Below are 13,241 nucleotides of genomic sequence, written 5' to 3'. Positions count from 1 at the left end.
CTATATCACCAGTCCTCCACTACATGTTCCACTCACCTTAAAGAGTGATATGGAAACTGATTTAAAAAATTTGTCAACACGTACATAAGTCTGTGCAAAGTGTAAGTAAAAAATGTAAATTCATCATACACTTTGAGAAATTCAACTCCTCCTTTATTTGGCACAGGTGCTCAAAGATGCTATACCAAATCTACATTTCGAAGAACCCAAGACTGAGGGTTCAGTTTGCTTTGCTATGGTCAACGTGGATATTTTTATGCATTCCCGGTCTTTGTAAGATCATCAATACATTCTGAAGCAAAAGACACGATCTAACTGAACACTGTAATGCTTGCATTTCTGTGATTGAATAAAGTGGTCAGATGAAGATGGAGGAGCAACAGACAAATTACTGTTGTCAATGAAGTGCAGCTATTCAATGCTATGAAATAATAATTACAGCCCTGAATGATTTTACAGTTTGTACTTAGATTCTCAAATTGGATAAAACCAAACAAAGATGTCCTCCACGGACAGACATTCACCACGCATGTACTCAGAGCACGCAGGAGATGTACAGTGTAGACAAACTACAGGTTACAAAGATCGATGACAAAAATTATATTTGGTGGATTTTAGTTAAAACTGCAGCTGCAGCATCCAGAAAATTTTAAGATATTTACAACGAACAGGTGGCAGGTCTGAAAACATCAGAAGTGTGGCCTCTGCCATGCCTTTGCTGTGCTAATGAAACCGATTTAGATCAGATGTGACACCCACATTCTTTGCTGTCAAGACTTTGATAAATCACACAGCTGTCAGTAGTTCAAACTACTAACAGGCATGTCAGACAGGAAACTATGTGATTTCCAGCTTTTAAGAGCAGACAAGGCTCTAATTAAGTCATGTGAGATGATTCATCCACTTTTATTGGTAGCAAATGATTTTCCTCAGAGCTGTGAAGAGTGGCACAAACTGAACCCTGAATTTAATTTTTTTTTATCTATAGTGGCTAACAGAGCCAGGCCATGTCCCCCTATTCTCTGTCAAATTTTCAAATGTTTTTCAAGCTGTCAAGCGTTTTTTTGTTTTCTTTTTTTTTTGTTTTGTTTTTTTCATCCTACAGAACCTGATTGTGGCCGATCACCACCCAAAGCTCTCACTTGCTGTGGATTCTCCCACCTGCTTTTGGCTCATAAGCTTTAATAAGGGTGACTATTTTTGAACTTTTAGCTGCATCTCTGAGTCATGAACCATTGCCCTAGGCTTAAGTTATAGTTTGTTAGCTCTTGATTGCGAAGGTTCTTCTTGTCACTGCTTCTCCATTTGTTCAGTGAGATGTAAAGTCAACCAGTTGTTCCTGTCTTCAGTGAGTTGGCGTCTTGGCATAATGAACATCAGCGCAGCAGTGTCTCTCGAAACATATGTGGGAGGTTTCAGTGAAAGGGATATTTGTCAGCTTATGTTCTTCAATCAATGATATAGAAAGAAAGACATTTTGCTCAGCTCCAACTCCAAATAATAGCAATTAATATGGATTTTTTTCTAAAACCCAGTTTAACTTTACTCTAAAAGGAACCTGCATGGGCATCTACTGTGCTTCAAACCGAGAGGCGATCTTTGTGTTTGCATTGAGAACTACTTAATGTAAATGACCATATGTTGCAGATGCATATTGTGTCTGTATTGTATTGTTTGTATTGCAGTACCAGTAAAACCTTTGGACACACTTTCCCATTCAAATGAATAGCAGACATTACATTACAAACATTACAAACATTACATTACAAACATTACAAAATCAGTGGGTCATCACATCACACTGGCAGGTCAGTGCATCAAGAAATTCATCCAGAGGAGAAATGTCTTAAAGCAAGGAAACCACTTTAAGTTTCAGCTGTCTTCAGCTGTAAAATGAACATTAAACATCCTTTTTACATGAACAGTTAGGTTCTTGATGGGCTGGCAAAAAAATTTTGATGCGTTATTAGATATTTTTGAAAAACTCACATTTAACGTTTACGTTTGCTATTGGCCAGAATCAGAGAGATCTCAATCCATTTGAAGCACTTTAAGTTCCTCTGAATAGATATTTCTTCCTCCTGGAGATCCCAGCTAAGAATAATATATATATAAATGATCTAATGAAGCCAGAAAAAACAAACAAACTGAGAATTGATGCAGATGATCTGACACTCCTGCAGCATGACTGTGTGATTGCAGTGCCACTAGCTGGTGCAAGAGCAGAGATGCAACAGAGATGAGCCATGAAAATCCTCTCTGTCCTTCCAGTTCTGAAAAACCCTTAACTCAAGTGATTATTGACCTTAGTTGTAATTTCAAAGTCTTTAAAAACATATGTATTTTCAATTCAAGTTCAAAAAAGGAACTAACAAATGACAAATTTATAAATGCAAGACAAACCTAGTAAAGTTACTCATTAACGTATGCGTCTTAAGGGCATGGTACAGGGAGGGTGACATTATGGCATGTGTAGCAACCTTTGCCCAGCAGACCTCTTTATTATTTCAAAAGGAGCTGAAGAGAGGAGCTGTTGACAAAAACACCAGGTCACAGACAGGGCCAGGAGAGACACGACTACTCTGTCACTGTAACCTGTTTTGGGCGGGTAAGGCATTTGATTTCTTCTCAGTTGTAGAAGTTTGATATTGCTCATCAGTGAGCGATTGGGAAATGTGTGTAACAAAGACTGTAGAGTGTATTTCTGCATGATACATGACAGAAATTGGCTTTCTCTTATAATGCTAAGAAACTATGTGGAATTAAAGATCGACAGCCAAAATATGCAGAATGGATATTATGGATATTATGTGCGCATATCTATTGTGTGGATTAACACATGTATGTGTGTGCTTTGCTTAAAGTTAATTAGTAAGCAGTTCAGGACTCCAATCATTAACATTGTTCAAGATGATGCCGTGTCAACTCCCGTCAACAGCATGTGACAGCTTGTCTGAGAACTACTCCCAAAGTTTGGAGAATGGTGTTTGTTCATACCAAGATGAAATATCCTTAATATGTCACAGACTTCAATGAAGTGTTTTTCTTTCGACACTGAAAAATGATTTGGACATTGCTCTACAGCACCGTGACATTTTATCACTTTTTAAGAGCAACATATTGAGGAGTAAAGAAACCAGTTAAATGATGTATTGTTCTTGAATTATGGAACACAAAGTATATCACACTCAAAATGCTGTAGGTCAGAAAGTAGTTTCATCCGCCATACATTATGGAATAATTATTTTGCTTTGTTTGTATTTTTTAAAACAATCGAGTGAATGCAGTGCGAGACAGGAAACAAATTCCCAGTCCTAGTTTCAAATACAAGTATATTCTCAAATGTAGCTTTAGCTTTGAATTGCACTTGTTAAGTGGGAATGATCTATCATGATAGTCTTTTTAGTGCCGCTGTCCACCTCTGTGTTTCCCTGAGTGAAAGAAAAACATGGAATAAAATGAGTACTTCAGAATCCCCAGTAAATGAAAGCAGTTGATGATTGTGTTCCTTCTGGTTTTTTCCTTCAAGAGAGCAAGATGAGTGAGTGGAGCTGCAGCATCTATTGGATCGTTTTTCTTTGTGGCGCTTTCAACGCTGAAGCACGCACTGTTCTTATGCTGAATGGAAACCACAAAGGCACTCAGAGACATCTCTTAAGTGAAGGAAATCACACTAACAGCACTGTAATTGAGAGTAAGTCACAAGAGGACCTCTGCGGGCCTTTTTACCATCACCTCAGTATTTACAACCAGGCATACCTGAGGAACTTTGAGCTTTGTCACACCTCACTTACAGCAAACACCGAGTGCACTGGTGCTGACCTCTGACTTTATAGTCACATTCAGTACATCTTTTCTTTTTTTCTCAGGAGCAGCTGCCCAAAATGAGAGCTCAAAGCCTTTGGAGTGGTCCTATCTCGCTGCAGCACTGGGCACTGCCCTCACTATCTCACTGCTCATCATCATGGCAGTCAAGTTTCGCCTCTTCCATCGCTTCCTGGCCAGCTACAGACACTCCCTGCTCCAGGAGAGTGACGGGATCAGCCAGTATGGACAAGAGGAGGTGTCTTTCCCCAGCAATGTGTCGGGCAGACTAGAAGTGGTGGGGGGGACAGTGAATGGGATGGATGAAGATGATGATGGCTTCATTGAGGACAACTATATCCAGACCAGTGAGAAAGAGAGGGTAGGGAGAGAGCTAGAGGAGGATGAGGGGGAGCTAGAAGACAGCGATGATGATCTACAGTTCACTATAGGATGATTAGATGAGGGGAGCTCAACAGCTGGTTTACAACTTGGACAAAATAAAGAGGTCTTGATTGTAACTTCACTTCTTCTGGAGAAATGAAGCACTTGTGCATTTCCACTTAAACCTATAATCACAGATCGTATATTTCTATGAAATGTGAGTATTACTCCACCAAAGAGAGATTTTCCCTCACAACGCCCGTGATTTCATTCAAATGACTGCAGAGGCCAGGATATCTAAAATAACACAAGAAAGAAAAACTATTTGTCGAGGAAAATTAATTATTTTCTGTTTTCAGCTAATCACTTTAAGGCCTCTAAAATCTCTTGTGGCCAATCGTGACCCCTGACCTCTCACTTGGGAACGACTAAACAGACGATGCCTTATAAATGTGACATTTGTAATTATGACAGGACTTGAGTCCAAATTAGCAAATTTCAAACAGTATGGAATGATAAAAGAAAAAAAGAAAACAAGTTCAAATATTTTACCAGTGTTTTTTGTGTTTGAAAAATGTTACTGCTTTTCATAAAGTTAATTTGAGCAGTCGCTGTGGAGGACAAAATTACAATTCAATTAGTTATTAACATTGATTATACCATGCGGATGTTTTTGCCTCTGCTCTTTGTTAAGTTATTGATGTTGTCTCTCCCAAGATCTGCTTATCTTCTTTCATTCAAGCTAGGTTATTAATGTTTTAAATGAATATTTTGGATGTATCCATTTTTACACTGATTTGCACACTGAAACGGCTCTGCTAATGTCTGTAGCCAATTCAACACATATGCTGTGTCCAGCAGGTATGACAGGAACGTCAGTTCGTGTTTTATTTGAAAAAGCAATTCATAAATAAATTCAGCTTGATTTAAATTCCATCATCATTCATTTGATGTCCGTTGGCAGCCTGGCTCTTTGACTCTGTATTACACAACTCTAAAAACAGAAAATAAAAGAGTAACAGCACATTAACGTTTTGATTTAACGTGAACTCTCGCTTTCACTCTTCCTTTATTTTCATCCCAAACTACTTAGTTGTTTTCAACATGAGGAGAATGTATTTTGATCACATTACTGAGCCATTGTTGACAACAGATTGTTGTTCTGGTATAAATTAAGTGCATTTTTTTTTTTTTTTTCAGATAAATTTCTATTTCATGGTAACACAACAAGTGGAATAAAAATGAGCTTGGATTTTTTCAATTGTTTAATGACTAGACTGAAATGTTCTCTGAAATTCCTCTCTTTTATGACGTCTTCTCTCATGTTTGCATATTTGACCGATGCCATGTCGTCTTACTTTCACAGACTCTTCTAACAGTTCTTTGAGCCTGTATTTCCCAGTTAGTTCAGTCAGATGAGACTGCTCCTGCTGGACGATGCCTCTCTCCTGGTTTGGCTCATCTGCCCTCCTGAGACACTGAACACCTGGACAGCTCGACTACCTATCCTCCTTACTCTGCTCATTCTCATCATCATCCTCCTCCTCTGCTCCCTCCGCCTCCTCAGGTAGAACAGTCCAATGTACGCCACCACAGCCAGAGCCATGCTGGTCCCGGCAGCCATCATCACCAGCCCAGACACCAGCATCTCCCTGCTGTCATGAGCCCGGCTGCCGATTGTGGCCACACAGAGCAGCACAGTCCCACAGAGCATCACTGCCGCCCCCACAGCAAGGATCAGTGCCGGGTCAGCCCTCCCGCCACTCTTCAGTTGGTTTATCCGGCGCCAGCTACGCACACAGTTCATGTCCTGGATGGCGGAGCTGAGGAGCTGCTTGAGAAGAACAGCAAAGGCTAAGAGGCAGAGGGTGGTACCCACTCCGAGTCTCCACTCCCCGGACAGACTTGTGGTGGTGGAGAGGAGGCCCACGCCCCCGAGGCCCAGTCCCAGTATAAGGGCCACGGAGGCACAGTAGCACAGCAAGGAGTGGCATGGCTCTCTGAACCACCAAAGCTCTACCTGCTCTTCCAGGACACGTCTCTGCATTAAGGTGGGCTCCAGGTAGAGGTTTGGGGGATGACGTGTGGTATGGTAGAAGGCCTGCATTCCAGGCATCGTGGGTCAGTTCACCCCAAACCAGAGCGACCTTGTGAGATTGTGCAGAATTCGGGGATTGATGTTTAGAATACAAGCCTCCAACAGGATTCAAACTCTGGTGCTCAGTAGACTAGAGATGATAATCTGTACATTTACAGCGATGCTGACTGTTACCAGCAGGAACATCCTATGCTTCATCTCAACTCCTGTTAAAACCATTACTCACTTTTTGTTAAATGATTGCTGTTGTTCGTCCATCTGTGTCTTGTCAGACAAGCTCAGTCAAACAGCCCTTACAATAGTTAGTAGTCCGGAAGATCCCACAGTTGGCTGCTTTTGTTGTTTCTTGCTGGACAAAAGATGATGTCAACCTTAAATATGAATTAATCCATCTTTAAAAAGAGTTCAAACTGTGAAATAGTTCCAGGGATCCATCTCCTGTCAGTCTAGACGGTGGCGGTATCCTGACTTCAGGAGCTGACGGTGCACCAGCATGGACTCCCATCAGCGGAGTGACACCCTGTAGTTGTGTTTGTGTCGCAGCTTGTCCACGTCCACGTCGGTTGAGAAAAGCCCTCATCACCACTATGACTGTAGTAGTATCACGCATTAATGATCAATGGCAACTTCACATTCTTAAGCCCAGTGCCAGGCAGAACAACACCCACCCCACCCCCTTCTCCTCCTCTCAACCCACGGGAGCACCATCTTGTCTTGTTAAGTGGAAAGACGCTTCACAATGCCAGAGTTGGATCATGGTTTGGATAGAGCCTCGCGACATTGTCCGCTATTGCTCCACACAGAGACAATAGGCTGACCGATGAACACAATGGCTGTGCTGCAGAAAGCAGGTGGTGGAGGGATGTGGAGGGTCGTTGCGTGGCTGAGTGATGTCAGTGTGCAGTGATAATGGAGTTTCTGTGATCCTGAGGATAACATCATTCACACACTGAAGCGAGCCTCTTAGACTGGCCACAGTCAACTCTACACGTCCTGAACAAGACTGTCACCAACCTCTTCCCGGCCTACTGATCTGTCTAACCCAGTTTCCAGTGCTGAAAACATATCCGCAAAACCTTTTGCCATTACTTGGAGGTTTTGGGAAGTAGACATACTTGCTTACTTTATAAGATCTATACAATACAAATCTATCCAATAAATACGAAGCTGTTAGCTGGTTAGTGCACAGGAGAAACAACTAACCTACTTCTGTCTGAAAGTGAAAATGAAGACTCACCACCAAAACTCACTGATTAACTGATTGTGTCTGGATTGTAATGCGGCTGAGACTTCATTATAAATTTAATATAACTTTACCTGCCTGGAACATTGAGCTGACCTATTTTAATGCACGATTTGAGACTTGCCCCAGATACAAATCACAAACGAAATCTTTGAAAAACCACTACAAGTGACAAAAGGGGAGATTGATTCCCTCCTTCAGTGATGCGATTCATTTGCTGGCCTCCAAGGTGCACACAATGTAAACAACAACAACAATTATAAGAAGCCTGTTCTTTATGGAAAACTAGGGATATTACAAGTGACTTGTCATTTCCAAATTGTCATACACCATCTGAGTGAGAACACACTGATGAACACATGGATTTGTCATACGACTTCAAAGTTTTGCTTTTGCAGACAATAATGGACAGTGATTGGTTTCTTCCACGTCAACAGTGAGGATGACTCTAGGATGAGGATGAGGGAGATGTATTTATATTTAATTGGTCTTTATTTGTCGAACCTCCATACATTTCTATATTGTGTCATTTTATTCGAACTTCCAGCTTTGCCAGTATTTTGGGCAATAGCAATGACAAAGTTTGAATAATATGGGCCTTTTGTGTGGAGTTATCATGTTCAACTACCTTCTTCCCACAGTCCAAAGATATAAACATTACCACTGAAGATTTCTGAATTAATGTGAATGTTTGTTTCCACAATCATTCCACCACCATGTTTCCTGCCTGTACTCGAGACCAGAGACCTGTCCAGGGTGCTTCCCCCCTCGGATGACACTGGGGGTGGGTGCAACAAATAAGCAGGATACATAGTGGATTGATGAGACCACTTTGGAGCCGCCAACATTCTAGTAACAATTTCTACAAAATAGAAACATGTTTGCATTGGTGTTGCATTGCAGTGCTGGTCCTAGTGTCAGCTTCTTCAGTTTTCATATTTTGGATAAAACTCAACAATTGACACTTCTATACCAATGAAAACACCACCAATAGTCTACTGCTGAGCCTCCTTGCTCACCTTCTGGAGTGATGAGATGGGCGCACAAAAGACACTATTGCCCCCTACTGGGTAATATTATTTTGGCACAGGTCACCATCTCTGTCCTGCTGTTCAGTGCCCATGAGTCAGGGCTATAATGAGCAAGCCTTCAACACTTTACATAAATATAAAATATAAAATATATACGCGCAACAATGACCAATATGCACATACACATACTTCTATTTTAAGAATACAGTTATGTGGAGCTGTATTCTTGTGCAAAATGTACGGCGGTACTGTTGTTGTCAATTATTGGCCTGTAGAAGGCAGCAGAGTATAGATTTTGAGACCTGCATGTCGTATGTCTGTACTTAAATCAACGCTGTCTTGTGCTTGTTGGCGCATTGGTTTACTTGCTTCTCAATAAAAGTAGGAATAAAAATGAAATCGAAACTGCATTTGCATAGACATCAAATTATGATACACCTACATACGTTTACTAATAATGTGGAATCCTGACTGATATATTTATGGCACTTATGGCTCATTAGTCAGGATACCTTAATCTGTGCTTAGTATAGCTTGATGACCTCATATTCTGTTGAGTGGCTTGATATTTAGCTTTGTTTTGTGTGAAAATGATTTGTGATTATCTATGTTGTTTTATCTGCAAAGCTATAAGTAGCTGTCAAAAGAATACCAAGAACTCTTTCCCAAGTCAAGTGAAACTATTCTTATTTACTATTATATTAGTGTTACTGCAAATATGCATTTTACATTTAACTGATTCAGTAAATGTAATGTACCACACACAAATTATGATACACCTACATACGTTTACTAATAACCTGTTCTCCTGACTGATTTATATTTATATTTATGGCATTTATGGCTCATTAGTCAGGATAACTTAATCAGTCAAATTATGATTATATATATATATATATAAATTATAAATTATAATTATAATTATATATATATATATGTAAAACTGAAGTGCTACTTCTGGAAATGAATCCCCCTTCCTACCTGTGGCGGCTGACCTCTAACCTCTGATCACGTGAGGAGCCAAAACGCGCTGTCCTGGCTAAAGGACGCTTCCTGAGGACAGAGAACGGAACAGCGGTAAGGACGGACTTTTAAGAAGTTGCCCGACGACTCGTTGAACTAAACCAGGGTAAATTGCACAATTTAGCCAAATTTAGTAACCACAGAAGTTTAAAAAAAAAAACCCAAAACGTTTTGTAGGCTACCGATGTGTTTCCTGGCCAGGTTTAGATTTGGGCTGCTTCTTACTGAATTGGTTGTGATTTGGCTGGAACCTGTCAGGCCTATCTGGCAGCACTGCAGTCCACACTGTAGCAGTGTGGCGCTGGTGGGCGAGTACCGAACTCTGTTGGTTGCTTAGATAGCTAAAAACCGGCAGCCAGTTATCATGGCATAAAACAACAGACATCCCCGCCCCACCGGGAGATACCGTTTATAATCGACCCTCAAGAAGAGCCACTGTGCTGTTAGAATAGTCTTTGAATGTTAATATCGATTCTTTGTGTTTATTCTGAAGTATTTTATGATTTTGCATATTATCTGCTACACGTTTCAGTCTGAAGTAGAAAAACGTGATTTAATGCAGTCAAGAAATTGATTAATTGCAATTAAGTAAACTTAAGTAAAATTTGATTTTTTTAAAATAATTTTTTCCCCATTGACAGCCCTGACAAAAATATATGAATATATCTTTTAGTATTATCTAGTAATCAGTATCTAGTATTACTGTTTAGCGATAATTTACAGGTTTACAAATTAAATTTGAAAAACAGAAACTGTGCTGTATGAGTCAGGATAAAATCTGGTTTCTAACCTGCTGCAGTATGTGATTCACAGTCTTACAAACTGGTGTCCAAGCATGTGCAATAGAGAGATGTGTGTGAACAGTTTGTGGTTCTGGCCCAACACTCCAGCAGCTGATTTCACTGACAGGTGTAACATCGACTGAAGACGATGAGCTAATCTCATGGCTGCAGACCGCTGGGTTAGACAAACAGGGCTTGTGACGAGAACATAACAGTGGCCCCCTGCATCTGGCAAGAGGTACAAGGAGACAGTGAGCAAATGCATTTTTCAGGTCCCTCTACAGCAGCTGCTGAGGTGCTCTTGAGCAGGTCTTTAAAGTGCTGAGGCCGTCGGTGGACAGAGTGACACACTGTGACTGAAGCAGCTACTGCAGCTGTCTGTATGTGGAGAGGAGGGGGGGAAAACATAGCATGTTCTGCAAATGTACCCTAAAGCTATCATTAAATGAGAAATGCGGCCATGATAGAAGTCACACTATATACCCGAATGCTGTTCACATGCAAAGAAGAACTGCAGATTTCCATGATAGCTGTGAACAGATGTAGGGAAGCTGGAAGCTGCTCCCGAATCAACAATGTTGAGGAAATGTGGCAGAAAAGAAGGAGATGCTGCCATTTTTTGACACACTGTGTAAACAGTCCTGCCTTCTCAGTGCTCCCTGCTACATTATGATCTCCTGCACAGTTGTAGTTTAAACCTCATGTCACATTCACTTAAATCCAAAGCCGTTTCTTGAAGTGGCTATCTCAGTACCAGCGCTGATAATTCTGTACATAAGATGTCAAATAGTTTGAGTAGTGAGGCAGTGTAGTACAGGCTGTGCTCTGCAGGGTAGTAAAACATGCTTTATTGTACACATTTCCTCTTTATCAATATCGCGATATTATCAGACAGATGAAAACTTTGTAAATCAGCTCTTCAACAGGTGCTACCTGGGAAGTATTTGGTGTTGAGTAATAATGGATGTAAAAACTCTTAGTTATGCTATCAAGGTAACATTAGAAATTGTGAAGTTGATTTGTATATCACTCATGATCCATAGATGTCAACTTATGGATGGATAACTACGACATTTTGGGAAGCCGTTTGGGGTCCCCTTAGCATAAATCCTGTGAATACCCCTGACTTTTCCTCATGCACCTCACTGAAGTTGACACTTGTTTTGATTACCAGAGGAAAGAGAGCCATGAAAATTGGTATGGGCAGTTATGTCCACCCAGGGATGAAGAGTAACAACCTTGGTGATTCTCCGAATTGATCTCGTTCTCAGAATCAAAAATTTGGATTCAGGCCAATTCTCCAGTCAACCTCTACTGTGATTGATGTGTCGTGCAAATCAGGAAACACCATTTGCTGAACACAAACGTGGGCGGTTTTTAGCATTCAGGTGTTAGCGTGTTGCTCAAAGTATTGCTATGCGTAAGGGATGAAGTCAAAGCCGCTTTGCTGTTTCTCTTTTTTTTTTTTTTTTTTTTTTTTTTAACTATGCATTAATGCAAAGGTCTGTTTTTTCAGTTACTCCAAAGAGTGGACCTATAGCAGCAGGTTATGTGTACTACTTTCCACCGCAGTGGAAAAGGCAGATTACCAGTTTTTAGAGCAAAATGAAAGGGTTGAAGGCAGACGAGGTAGACATGAGGTTTCCTAAGCCATGGCCAATGCTAAGCATACAAAATATGAACTTTACTATTTCTGCATTTCCATAGCCTGACATCTTCCTTTCAGATGCACCCGTATTCTGCAGAGTGGTAAAAGCATTTTCACTTAGTCATGACTCATTCCTCACAGCAAATTGCCTATAAACTCGATTTAGTCAGTGTTATCTCTGATGGGTGAGAATCAGATAACCAAAAATATATTCATTGCTTTAGTTTTTACTTGAGTAAGCCAGATGGGCACGGATGATAATAAACACCATACTTTACATATTATAATTGCCTTATGAAATACAAAACCCACAGTACACAAGCTATTTTTATGAGCCGCCACCTGTTATATAATTGGCATTATGGGGTCCATGAACCCTAAGAAGACAAAAATGAAATCTAAAAATTCATTGCTTTGAGATTCACGGGTTATTTGTTGTCCGGCTTGCAGGACTGGGGGTTTTATTAGGTGTTTTTTGTTTTTGTTTTTTCAGAAAATTAGGGCTCTGTTTGTGTTGGGATGTTATCCTATATTACTAAATGACCTGGTCACAGCTCGGAATCAGAATTTGTCACAGTTGGGTCTGGAACGAGCTAATATCACACTAACTGATGTAGCTAACATGCTCATTTTCACACAGTAATTTTTGTTACAGATTTGAACACCTGCTCACCAACTGCTGTTTTTTTCTTCTCCCCTTTCAGTTAGCTCCTGCTGGCTTGTAAACGCTGGTCGATTGCTTTACCACCATGGCAACAAGCCCCAGCTTCATGACTTCTTTCTTAGTTCATACAATTCTTTGTGCAAATGTGTTCACGTGTGAGTCAGCGCCTCTTAGTGTGTTTACTATATGTTGAGGTTGGGAAGGGGATTAAGTTATCGTTCAGCTTATCTCCATTAAAATGACTGATTATGCTGTCAGCAGTGGTCATGGCCTAGATTTGAAAGAAGGCCTTGTTGACTCTGGCTTTGAGCCACTAGACCTTGTAAATACTACTGATGCACCGTATGTGTCGACAAGTATTACATCATTGTGTTTAGTAATCGCAGTAATTCTGTGGTTTGGTTAATGAAAGAGGTACAGGGGGCCTTTTCCTGTTGCTACTGCTTCAGAGAAACTGTATAGCCTGCAGTTCATCTTAACATTCACATAATTTGCATATAGATGAGAACGATATCACATTATTGCTTCGGGGCTGTATTAATAATGGGGTAGTTTGAACAGGAT

At 40.5% G+C, this 13,241-nt stretch overlaps 2 protein-coding genes across 2 annotated transcripts; one reads left to right on the top strand and one right to left on the bottom strand.

The window, feature by feature from the left end:
* The first annotated feature begins 3,537 nt into the window (after window positions 1–3,537).
* Window positions 3,538–4,261, top strand: LOC115057555 (type III endosome membrane protein TEMP-like). Its single transcript, XM_029524709.1, has 2 exons — window positions 3,538–3,541; window positions 3,870–4,261. Exons 1-2 carry the CDS (start codon window positions 3,538–3,540, stop codon window positions 4,259–4,261), a joined length of 396 nt encoding a protein of 131 aa, XP_029380569.1.
* A 1,338-nt stretch (window positions 4,262–5,599) lies between these two features.
* tmem125b (transmembrane protein 125b) lies at window positions 5,600–6,304 on the bottom strand. The gene has a single exon (XM_029525563.1). The coding sequence runs from the start codon at window positions 6,302–6,304 to the stop codon at window positions 5,600–5,602; it is 705 nt and encodes a 234-aa protein (XP_029381423.1).
* Window positions 6,305–13,241: the final 6,937 nt, after the last annotated feature.

Source organism: Echeneis naucrates, chromosome 17 (genome assembly GCF_900963305.1).
Source record: "Echeneis naucrates chromosome 17, fEcheNa1.1, whole genome shotgun sequence".
In the NCBI taxonomy this organism is placed as follows: domain Eukaryota; kingdom Metazoa; phylum Chordata; class Actinopteri; order Carangiformes; family Echeneidae; genus Echeneis; species Echeneis naucrates.
The sequence above is the reverse complement of the archived record's forward strand: the minus strand, read 5'-3'. Positions and strand labels throughout refer to the sequence as shown.